This window comes from Tetrao urogallus, assembly GCF_951394365.1.
Source record: "Tetrao urogallus genome assembly, chromosome: 8".
NCBI classification, from domain to species: domain Eukaryota; kingdom Metazoa; phylum Chordata; class Aves; order Galliformes; family Phasianidae; genus Tetrao; species Tetrao urogallus.
Genome location: NC_136821.1, coordinates 22,134,085 through 22,146,468, shown reverse-complemented (window position 1 = coordinate 22,146,468; position 12,384 = coordinate 22,134,085). Strand labels below are relative to the sequence as shown.

The 12,384-nt window shown below is 34.9% G+C and overlaps 1 protein-coding gene across 1 annotated transcript in view; it reads left to right on the top strand.

Moving 5' to 3' along the window:
* The window catches only part of SESTD1 (SEC14 and spectrin domain containing 1), a gene marked incomplete at both ends in the record, with an annotated part of 36,758 nt that extends 27,845 nt beyond the window's left edge, over nucleotides 1-8,913 (top strand). The window contains 5 exons of the mRNA XM_079538836.1: nucleotides 2,896-2,977; nucleotides 3,291-3,413; nucleotides 4,558-4,749; nucleotides 6,335-6,456; nucleotides 8,784-8,913. Of these exons, the coding sequence (XP_079394962.1) occupies nucleotides 2,896-2,977; nucleotides 3,291-3,413; nucleotides 4,558-4,749; nucleotides 6,335-6,456; nucleotides 8,784-8,913 (649 nt within the window). The remainder of the gene's footprint in view (nucleotides 1-2,895; nucleotides 2,978-3,290; nucleotides 3,414-4,557; nucleotides 4,750-6,334; nucleotides 6,457-8,783) is intronic.
* Between the last annotated feature and the right edge of the window lie 3,471 nt (nucleotides 8,914-12,384).

Sequence of the window (12,384 nt, the reverse complement as noted above, 5' to 3'; positions counted from 1 at the left end):
GACAAGTCACTTCAAAATACATATTTTTCAAAGAGACTATTTTGCTTTACTTTCAGTTAATGGATGTAGCGCAACTGTAATTTATTATATGTGATGCACTTAAACAAGACAATCTTTCCCTGCCTAACTTGTTGCACATTCCTAAATTCATTTCAGTATTGGGTGGCAGTATTTGAGTGCTTTTCTATACTCATAAATGTCTGACACATTCCATTTATATGGAGTTATGGAAGAGATGCAAGTGATCTTAGCAGTTTGAGATGAAATGTATGCTAATACTGCGGTAATGAGGATAGCTCTAAAGTTATGTGGAAATTGTTTCAGCTTGTTTCTCTTTTTTCTTTTTTTTTTTCTTCACAAACTCTTTTTGAATGTGTCATTTTCACTCCTAAAGAGAAGAAATTTGAGCTTTTGTTAGGTCTTGCTTTGTACCCTTCCCCTGGACCAGCAAATGGTGGAGGCACAAGAATTCAACTTTCAAAATGTATTTGGTCGTCTTCTGTGAATTTTGGAATGTGATGTGGTGAGGGATGAAATTTTAGTAGTAGAAAATACTGGACAGAATTAAATTCTCTTAAGGGTGGATTCTGCCACCACTCTCATCCTTCAAGCTTAGCTTCCATTGATTCTTTTCTCATAAAGATGTAGTAGTATCTAATTGGCCAAATTGCAACCACTGTATAAATCTATGGTGTATTTGTACTCTAAGCATTATACAATTCTGATGCCTCTTTGTAGAATGAGTATAGTGTAGTAAGTTAGAGGCCAAAAAAAGTAAATTAAGTGCTTAGACAAAGGTGTGAAACAACTTCCAGATGATTAATGATTTAATGAGGGTCTTCAGTCTGGAAGAGGCATGCAAAAATACAGATAAAGGTCTGTAAGAGTGAGGCAGGGACAAGTTAGGGATAGGTTTTTTCATTGCTTCTTTCAGTACAGAAGCGGAGGATGTTGTCTAGAACTGGGGTAAGAAACACTGATAACTGAAGCTGATGCTACTTCACACAGTGTACAAATAAAGTTAAGCTGTGGAACTCTTTGCTGCGTGATAGTTTAAGCTGAACTAGTACAGGAAGAATTTGGACTAACTTGGGGAGGAACAGTGTGCAAGAGGTTTTTACGGATGCAACTTGTGCCTGTCTCTGAACAATAGCTTTTCAAAGCTGTTGTGGTGATTGCTGGAACTTTTCATTTGCTTTTATATTCAGATAGTGAAATAGGTTTATTTTTTTTAATGTAGTATTTCAACGTTTTCAAGTGAAACTAAATGAAATTCAAATAAAGAGTGAATAGAATCTGTGCACTTTATTAGTCTTACTATTGTATTATGCTTTAGGTGGTGAGAAGAAATGGGAATTTTAATTTCAATTTTATTAGACTTAAGAAACTAATCTGTATAGCTTATTCTGGATAAAAAGAAAAGCATAACTAACCACGTAATACTTCTTATCACACCACCAGAGGTTTCTCACTTAAGCATGTACCAGAGAAGGGGTTTAAAGTTTACTTCCTATTTAAAAGGACATTTGTGGGGAAAAAATAGAAAATACATGTCTGGGAAACAAATGTGATTTATTTCTGTCTTCTGATATTTATTTCCAAAGGTATCAATGTGACTTAGAACAAAAACAAAATTGTCTTAAGTTGTAAATGGACGAAAATTTCTTATTACTCCTATTAATTTAATTACTAAATTATCCTTGCACATTGAAAAATATATGATAACAATATATCACTTTAACACTTAATATTTTTCATAAGATCCTGCTTTCCTCAAATTAATAGAATGTTGTACCCATATTTAAACAAATGAGAAACAAGTGCAATGTTCATTTCTACTGGCATTTTGCTGCCTTATTTATTGTTTTGAAATGCATAGACTTTGTGCATTATTAGGGTAATGAATTTTCTTTATGTAAGTGTCACAGCACTGCAGGGTGCTTAACAAAACACAATATTTTAATAACTGTTCTTTGAAAGTGCTTGTTTGCAAACAGTTTAGAAAAAGAACAGATATATGCATATGATCTTTAGCATTCACTCAGTGTAATCTGTTGTTGACATTAGTAATTCTATTTACTGTGTGATGCGAGAGTCTGAATCTTGCTGTTTTCTTAACAGGCTCTGAAATTGAAGCAGAAAGATCATTCAGCTAAATGCTTTAGTGTTTAGCTCGCTATTAAAATGGATTTTGATATTACTTTTGTATTCTAACAGGACAAAAAACTGCAATATGCTATTCATTCAGAACAAGAGAATTTTAATAGATTTTTTTTATATGAATTAAATTTTTAGATGGTTCCTGATGAGTTATAGAAAGCGAAGGACATCAAAATTAGTCTTGTAAAACTTTGTTTTCTGCATATAAGGGTTCAATCATTTCAATTGTTAGCTAGCTAAAAAGAAAGATATAAAGATGTGTGCTGCATTTTTGGTGGTTTTTTTTTTTTTTTTCCATTTTATTTAACAAGAAAACTTTGCCACCCACTGACAATAGAAATCAGAATGATAGTAGGTGTAATTCAACTTTTCCTAAGTACCTCGATAGCAGAAACAGTTTATTTTACACTTATGAACCTCTGGCCTACAAATCTAACCACTGCAACAGGGTAAGGAACCTGAAATGCAGCTAGAAGGCTATGTATCTACTGCTGGGTATTACTTTCTGTAGTTAGCTATGCCTGGACTCATTAAAATCACAATGTCTGTAGTTTGTTCTGCTCACTTTGATTTATTGCTTTTTTTTTCTTACTATTTTTTTGGTTAATCTAAACAGGATATAGAATATTTTAATCACCTTCTAATGAATAGTTGCACACTGCAAACATTGTAATACTCAGTATATTTTTATCTGCTCTTCATGCATTGACAAGTCTAACTGTGCTGCTGTTTAAGGTGCGAAGACATGGTAGATGTGCGACGACTGAAGATGCTTCAGATGGTACAGTTATTTAAATGCGAAGAAGATGCTGCTCAGGTATGGAAAAGACTACAGAAATTCATCATCCTGGCCTAAATATATGCTGGCTAAATGTATGGGGGAGGAGGGGAGTTAATGTACTGTATTTCTGTCACATGCAAGTGTAGTTTTATTTAGTGAATTTTTAAAGTGAAAATAATAAAGGATATAGCAATGATGGTAAGCAGTGTTTTGGGGGATATCATGCATGACATACTATTTTAATTGATACTTAACTGTTTCCAGATCAAAAGTATGTAATTGACTCTTCTGGATGAATGTCTTTTTAATTTCCTAGCTTTTATGCTTCTAATTTACTTCTATTTTAAAGGCAGTAGAATGGTTAAGCGAACTGTTGGATGCTCTGCTGAAGACACACATCCGACTAGGAGATGATGCTCAAGAAACAAAGGTTTTACTGGAGAAACATAGAAAATTTGTTGATGTTGCACAGGTGAACTGAATTATTAGTGTTTTTATACAGTTTCAGGAAATCTAAATAGAATTGGCACCTATATGTACAATAATTGATCAGCCATTGTCTTCATTGTTTGCCTCAATGGTTGCATGAATAAATAATGAGTTAGCAATGAGCCTAATGAAATTTTGAAGTGAAGATTTGGTGAACTGTCAGCATAACCAATACTATAGTTCTTAGGTTACTGTGTTTTGCGTAGGCAATACAAAGCACAGAACTCAAAGTTCACACTGACTTTTTAAAGGTATGTTTTTTAAACAGTCCTTATAGCAGCTTTTGAAGGACTGCAAACAAAATAATGAAGCATTACTAAGTCACTCAGTTTGAGTTTTTGTGCTGTACTTCACGAAGCAGAGCCTGTCTTTCTGTTGGTTTTCTAGACAGTTGATTATTGGTCTATGTTAGTCATCTTGCACAAGGAGTTTTTGGTATTAGAGTCTGTTTAGCCCTCAGAGATAATGGTTAGTCAGAACTGACAGCTTTCAATTGTTGACAGTAGGAGCCAAGTAATTAATCCTTCTGTACAAGTCTAAATTCACTGAAGCTGTAGGGCATGTTTGCACACTTGTTTGTGAACAGATGTCAGGTATGTTTTGAATTTCATGGAAGATCAGAATATGTAAAGTTGAACCTTTTTCAAATAAATACTATTTCTAGAAATATCTAATACACAATTACCAAATAATAGAGAATGTATTTTCAAATTCTATTGTTACACTGGCACACCTCTCTTCTGATGAATAGTGACCATAGAATGATGAATTAAAACTAAGTATGATGTGTGAAAGTATGTAAGTATGAGAAGAGGATAGCTTGCTGTTGTTTTGGTGTGCCATGAAGTACCTGGGTGCTGTGTGACTAGGAACACAGTGATAATGAAGTCAGTGAGATGGTTATCTTAGCAGTAGATGCCAAGCATACGGTACAAGATCCAGGCAGCTATTTGCAATTCACGCTTCTGCAGTACTTTCTAGTAGAGCAGATTAATTCAAAGTACTATGTGAATTTAAGTTGAGGTTTCACAAACTTGTCTGCTGTCATTTTAAGATAACTAGCTCTTAAGTTAAATGCGTAGATTCTGAGTGTATCTTATGCATTCCTCCCGCTCTCCAACTTCTAGAGTACTTATGATTATGGGAGACAGTTACTGCAGGCAACAGTTGTGCTGTGCCAGTCCCTGCGATGCACTTCGAGGTCCTCAGGGGACACACTTCCAAGACTGAATAGAGTGTGGAAGCAGTTTACCTTAACTTCTGAAGAAAGAGTACAGAGGCTGGAAACAGCTGTTGCATTTCATTTGAGCGCTGAAAAGGTGAATGTTGTGTTTTTTGGAAGAAAATTTCCTTGTGATAATTTAAACAAGCAAAATGTAATATACATGTATATTACATATACAATATAATATACATTTTTTTCTGTGTCTTAGACTAAAATTCTGAAAGGCAAGAAACACTTCATTTGTTTTTTTTTATGCAAAGTATAATATAAAGCTATAATGATGTCACTTAAGAACTTCACGGCATTACAGAGAGTATTGCCTCATACATTGTGTGTATGTTCTGTGTGGCATTCTCTCAAAATTTGTGAGCATCACCTTCTGTGCATGCTTGGCTGGTGCACCTTGTATTTTGCACTTGGAATTCAGTACTTAAGGGGCTCTGAACATGTTTTCTTCAAAGCACGCTGCTGTCGTCTTATGGTTTTCAAACTCCTATAACAAAGATCCTCACTGATTTGTCCAGCTGGATGCTGCTAAAAGCTGCAAAGAATCAGAAATCAGCAACATTGTTATGAAGAGCAGTTGCTAAATTGGGAATTTTCAAATGCCTGAATGTCCATTTCTTTAGTTCATGAGAGGTATAGCCTTTCAGCCAGGAAAACCTTTTTTTCTGTGAAACGATACCCTGAATTGTTTTTCTGAAAGGTATCTACCTCTGCTGTTGAGGTAGTTAGTGTAGTTTCTTATAAGCAAAAGAGAAGCCTATCTTGGACATGGTACAGGAAAAAAAGATAATCTCTAATCGAAGGGAAGTGTGAGATGCAGAGGTGATTCATGCACTCCTGGCTTGTATTCATTTCTTGTTTGCATTTATAGAAAATATTTTGAATCAGTGGATATTGGAAGTTGTCAGTGATTTGTGAAAGTAGGAATATATTATCTATGCTCCCACAGTTGGCTGGAATGGTTTTAGTAGTTATCAAATTAGAATTTAGTGGATCATAAACTTAGAGTTGATTATCTTAGCCCATGTTATAAGTGTTCTTTCATTACTGCAGTACTAAATTGCTATATTTTTAGGCAACTTAAAGTAAAAAGGCTTAGCTAAAAATATTCTGTTGCTCAAAAGCACAATTCTACTAGTGCTGTTGTGGCCTGTTAATGAGACCAAGAGGAAATTATGCTGTTAATTTTAAAAAAATGTCAGAGGGAGAAGTAGAAGAAAATAAGTACAAATGTTGGATACAAAAGTCTAGAAATACTTGTATTTAAATTTTATAATTTCACTGGAGCTTTTTGCCAGGTATGAATTTTTGTTTTGAAGTTGTTTTTAATAGACCCTTTATAATTCATGTGATTGTACTTCATGCTTAATGGTGCAGGTTATTATATTTATGCATTTTAAATTTATTGTTGAAATATTGCCCAGCAAGATTTTTTTCATTCTTAGTGCAGGGTACTACTATTCTCATCATTGCTATCTTCTCATTCTGTGTTAGCTTAATTGGTGTATTTTTCTGGAATTCTATGAATATTTTGAATTAGTTTAATTGTGGTAGTGAAGATGCTGAAAGAACATTCACTCTGATATTTAATGGCACTTTAGCACTTGAAATATGTATATATGTATGCTATTGCTTGTCTACCTTATTTTACGTTTGTTTTTCATTTTTAACAGATTTTGCAAGAATGTCCTGAGCAGCCTGAAGCTTTTAATGAAATGGAGCAATTTGATGAAATTGAAGCAGTTGGGAAATCGCTGTTGGACAGATTAACAGTGCCTGTGGTTTATCCTGATGGGTATGCAAAATGTTATTGTAATGCCTTTTGAATATCCTTTTTATAATGTTTCATAATAGTATAATATGCAGAGGAATCCTGAGTGCTTTTTGCTGAAATTACAAAGGTAATGCACTAATTGTCGTAATTTTTTTTCCATCTTTTCTCAGAAAACGGGTATTTCCAATTCAACCTTTCCAAAGACAACGTGCCCAATTTTTCAAATTAGTAACTTTTTCTCACCCTGTAACTTATATGCTGTATAATATGCTGATTTACACCAGTGGATTATTTAAAGTAGCATGAGTGACCAGATCCTGTGTCCTCTTGGAGGGAAAAAAAGTCATTTGTATTATGGCATTTTATGACAGATTTATTCAAACTTTTAGCCATTTATAATCTTAAGCCAATACATTGAACATAAATTTACATTTGATTATTCAGCTACTAAAATCCTACTTCCCTCATGAACTATTAATGCCAATTTAAAATCAGTGGCCTTGTCAGGCTATAAAACTAAATTGAGTATGGAATTTGAGCCGCTATAAGAAACCACTTTCTGTATTCAGCACAAGTATAGTTGTCCACTGTGGTACAGAACTTTGTGATTAATTTTTCCTATCCAAGTTTAAGGTAGCCTTGGAACTGGTCTCTGGGTATGCAGGGACCACTCAGTAATGAATGAGGTCTGAAATCTTGGAGAGAAAAACTTTGAGATGTCAGGTTGGTTAACTGAAGTTAATCTGAAAAATGGTTAGAAGAAGCTGTCATGGAAATTGTCATTTCTAAAAGATCTTGTACCTTATGCAGTATGATATTCTTTGCTGAGAAGTACTACCCATGGAGATGTATCAGGAGGTGAGCTAGTAGAGATTTTAATGTCTTTCTAGTAAGGTATTTAAAAATAGTGGAAGATTTTACAGCTTTGAGAAAAAGCAAAAACTATTATGTTTCAAGTATTTTTTAGTATAACTTCTGTGTAGTGAATTTTATGTCCGTAATGACCCCGTAAATAGAATTTGTTATTAAAACTTGTGTAATTTGCAGAGACTGTTAAAGGAAAAACAAACACTACCATTTTTTATCTTTTTTTTTTTTTTTTGAGCTTGATTCGCCTTTTATTGGAAAATCTCCAATGAGAGAAAGCATTGGACTTCAAGTTTTCAGTCCTAATGGAATGCTTGTATAATTTTATGTGCACGCATCCCTATGTTTTAAGCTGACTGAGTCCTGAGTGTTATTTTTAGCCTCTGGCATTTCAGCTGTGTTCTTTTTGTCCCCCTTTTGAAAAGTGGAATCTTAACTGTCCTAAATCCTGAGATAACCTACTAACCCTACCTAGTCCTTCTATTTTTAAAGCACTTAGCAAAAAAAAAAAAAAAAAACCAAAAACCTGCAGATGGTTCCATCATTCATATAAAAAGTTTTAAAAATGCCAAGATCGGTACAATTTCTTAAATGTTTGCAAGTATGTTTCTTTAATCTCCATCAACCTCTTTATCACTTCAGACTTGGTTGATATCTTCTTTAAAAATCCAGGTCAGTGTTTCCTGTCTTGCTTATGCCTTCTAGTCTTCACTGGGCAAAATGTCTGCCAGTATTTGTGGTCTCAGTTGCATCTGTTCAATCTGCTCCCTTTCTAGAGATCTCTGGTCAAACTAAGCTACTTCTATATGAAATTTACTGCCTGCTTTTGTCCAGACTGGACTCCATCCCAAGTCCTTCGTCCTACCTTTGTTTCCAAACTTCAACCTCTCTACATCATAATTAGATTTGGTATCTACTCTTTTCCTGAAAGATTTATTGTGTTCAAATCCTGTTTTTGCTGACAGCTTGGTTAGTAGTTTCCCTAACATTTCAGATGTCTTTTGCTATATTTGAATGGGAAAAAATCAGCTTTAACAGCCATGTGTTCTTTTCAGTTTGAGGGAGAGATGACATAATTTGACTGTCAGCAACTGGCTGACTTTGTATACAGAGCCCTTCAATAAGACAGCAATTGTATAACTTCAGTCAGGATTCATTCAGGCTCATTTTCTTGACTGTCACAATATTTGAACCCCTAGACTGGATTAGGGACAGCCAGAAAATGGAAATTAAAAAACAGCGTTGGGTAGTCTCTTATTGACCATACAGAATAGTGCCCAGCTGTGGAAAGGATCTCCTGGGTAAGAGAGAGTAATTTGCTATTTATAATGATACTATCAAGATTGGCTGTCCACAAAGCTTTAAACTTCAATACAAAGGTATTTATTTTTCTTATGTTGTTTTGTTTTCTAGATTGTTATTCGTGTGTATACTCATGCATTTTTTTTACTTGTCACTGATAGCTTTTTTGTCTTTTGTAGTTCTGAGCAGTACTTTGGGAGCCCAAGTGACATGGCTTCTGCCGCAGAACACATTAGAGAGAAGATGAAGCTTGTTAGCTTGAAAAAGCAGCAGCTGAGACAACCAGAAGCCACTACCCCAGAGAGCTAATACTGACCCTTGTCTATCAATTCATAATAGGACTTCAGTTTGTAATCCAGCATGTTGTTTGCATATATACAGAATATGGCATATGTTAAACTGCATTTCACGGCCATTGTCTCATCTTTTTTTTCAAAGTAAGTGTTCTCAGCATCTTAACGCAGTACATCTATCAAGCCATAATTATTTAACATGCTATGAAACCATAGATTCCAAGTATCTTATGAAAAAGAACTGTAAACTTTGCACTGAAATTTGCTGTAAAGCTTTACCTGACCTGTCAGCTGCTACTTAGTTTAACAGCTGATGCAAGCTTTGAATGGTGCTAATGAGTTAGGAGTTCCATACTATGAAATTGTAGTTCTTTGCTTCTCCCCATGCCCAGGTGATGTAGTAACTTTAGACTGCAGGTAAAATGCCTGCAGTGTAGACAGTGGTGACCCTATAATTTTAATTTGAAATACTTTAAAATAAAAAAGTCATTTTTATTGTGCCAGTATGCAACCAGACATCAAATCTTTGATATATCAGATTCATTAAACAGATGTTTTCCTATTTGTATTGATAATGTATTAAAAGCTGTTTGTGCTTAATAAAAACCATCTTTTTGAAATCTAATATAAAGTTGTTTTGGCCTGTATTCTCAGATGTTATTTGTATTATATGTTTTATGATAAATGGTAGTAAGAACTATCATTCTAATGGTATATTTACATCTGCATCATTTTTCTTATGAATTTAACACACTATGGTTATATGGTGAACTGCTCTAAATTGTTACATGAGAATGAGAGGCTATACCACCTTTTTTTCTGATGCAAAGGTAAGATAGTCTGTGTATAAATCCATGTTACATTAATAATTGTTTCTTCCCAGGTAAGGGTAAAATCTCTTTTGTGCGTTATTTTTTCAGTTGTCTGTCTTTTTGAAAAGGGAATATTGAATAATGTGGCCAGCCTTGGTAGTAGTAACTTTGAGATTAGATTTTAATCTACTGAGAAATAATTAAGATGTGCTTCATAATGTAAAACCATGAGTGTAATAATGAAATTTATTAAGGGGAAGGCCTTTAAGTACTTGAAGGGAGCCTACAAGAAAGCTGGGGAGGGATTTTTTGATAAAGGAATGTAGCGACAGGATGAGGGGAGATGGCTTTAAACAGGAAGAGGGTAGATTTAGACTAGACATTAGGAAGAAATTCTTTACTGTGAGAGGGGTGAGTCACTGAGATGTGTTGCTCAGTGAGGCTGTGAATGCTCCCTCACAGGGAGCATTCACGGCCAGGCTAAATGGGCTTTGAGCAACCTGGTCTAGAGGGAGGTGTTCCTGTGTATAGCCAGGGATTGGAACTAGGAGATCTTAAAGGTCCCTTCCAACTCAAACATTTCTATGATACTATAAGATAATTGGAATGAAAAAAAAATCAGTTGTGTGCATAATTTAGCAAACTTCTTCCTCTTCAGGACTTAATCTGCATAAATTCAATACTTTTTTTACTGGAAAGCATTGTGATATCTGACTGTGCTGGAGTATTGTATGTAAAACAAACAACTGCAGATTTAAGTATTTTGTGTTATCTCACTATGTGTTTCTCACAGTGAAGATGATTCCTGCAGGCTTTGTTATTACTTAGTGGATTTTCTTGATGCAGCTGTCATTCAAATATTTTGTTTACTTTTTTGTCTCAGGTTTCCCATATTTTCTCCACAGGAAATTGATGTGTCAAAGCAATTTCTCCATTAAAGGAAAAAAAAAAGTCAATATTAGTGATTTGTCTGAGAAAGTGATAAAGGTAATTTTTTTCCCCTCTTGGGCTATTTTGGCAGAAGAAATCCAATTTTTTTTTTTGACACACTGATGCAGTGCTACAGTATTACATTAATACTAGTTCAAATATCAACTGAAGTTTCACAGACCATGCTTGTAAAGAGACTTTCAATTTGGTATTTTAAAATTGGATTTGGTTGTTCAATTCCATTTGAGAAAGTTGTTGATAATATAGCTAATATTTGGATCGGGTAATTTGATTTTTGAAACATCCAAAGCAAGAGAAGTCTATGTATATTTAATACAAAATGCACGCATAATTTTAAATGAAAACTATAATTATTAATAAGCACTGCATCTCCAAATCTGTATTGCTTGTTTGTAACACACATCTAGTTACAGTCATTAACATCCTGCAGTATAAATTCCTGTTGATGAGTACATGTTACAAACAGTAAAAGATTTTGTGGGTTTTTTTCTCAGTAACATGTGCAAAAGCAAAGCAATATTACGGGGTTCTGACTTGTTCATGTAATGGCTGTGTGCATGACTTGGAACTTGTGACTCTAATAGCCCTGATATTAAGTGTGGTTCCAAGTATGAAGTCCACTCTTGAGGTTGTTCTTATCTGTCATCAAGCATTCCTAGTGTAGTGCATTCTGACTTTCATTCTGTTGTCTCTGATACAATACCTTGGGTTATGCCAGATTTACTTCTCTCTCTGCTCTCTTCCCCTTCCTTTCTGGAATTCCATGTCTCTGGAATTCCATGTCTTTTGGGAAATCAGGGGCTATAGAGAGCTATTTACCAGCATTTTGTGACTTTTTTTTTTTTATTTTTTCCCAATCAGCCACGCATCAGGAGAAATAGCAGTGGTTTCCTAGGTTGGTTGCATGGAGCTGCCAGATTTCTGAATCCTTTGTATGAACTCTGAGGCTTCCTTAAGGAATGGAATAAATACCATCTCTTAAGGATGCTGCTAAATGTAACAGATGTTTGTTCTGGTCTTAACCAATACACCATCTACGTTTGTACTCACAACTGATCCTTTAAAAATGGACAAGCTTTAAGGGCACACAGTACAACATAAGCTATGTAGAGATGCGCTAAAAGGTAAGAACTGCTACAATCATCTCTTGGAACTTAGCTGTGAGTGTATTGCTGTGGATGGTACCAGTGGCTCTTGCTGAGTATGTGGAGTCACTTTCTGATAGCAAAAACACTTCAAGCAACAGAGTTCAAAAGGATGACTTTATTTTTAGCATAAACAAATTGCCCCAAAGAATACAATGCTACATGTAAAATACAGAGATATGAATAGAATAAGGAAGGATTGATTATAGTTATTTCAAGTGTATTATGACTAATGACTTAAAAATGGAGTCAACCCTGCTTTTGAGGTAATGAAGTCAACAAGCTCTTTACAGAGAGAGTGGAGAGGTGCTGGAACAGGTTGTCTATCTAGAGAAGTTGTGGATGCTCCATCTCTAGAGATGTTCAAAGCTAGATTGGGTAGTCTAGTACTAAAGAGGGAGGTTTGTGGCCCTGCCTGAGGCAGGAGGGGTTGGAGATTCACAGTCCTTGAGGTCCCTTCCAGCCTGGGATATTCTGTGATTCTGTGACTTATAAGTCTTCATGAGCCAAGTGTTTTTTTCTGCTAATGTAATCCCCCTGTTATGGGGATTTTTTTTTTTTTTGACAGTGAGCAGAGAA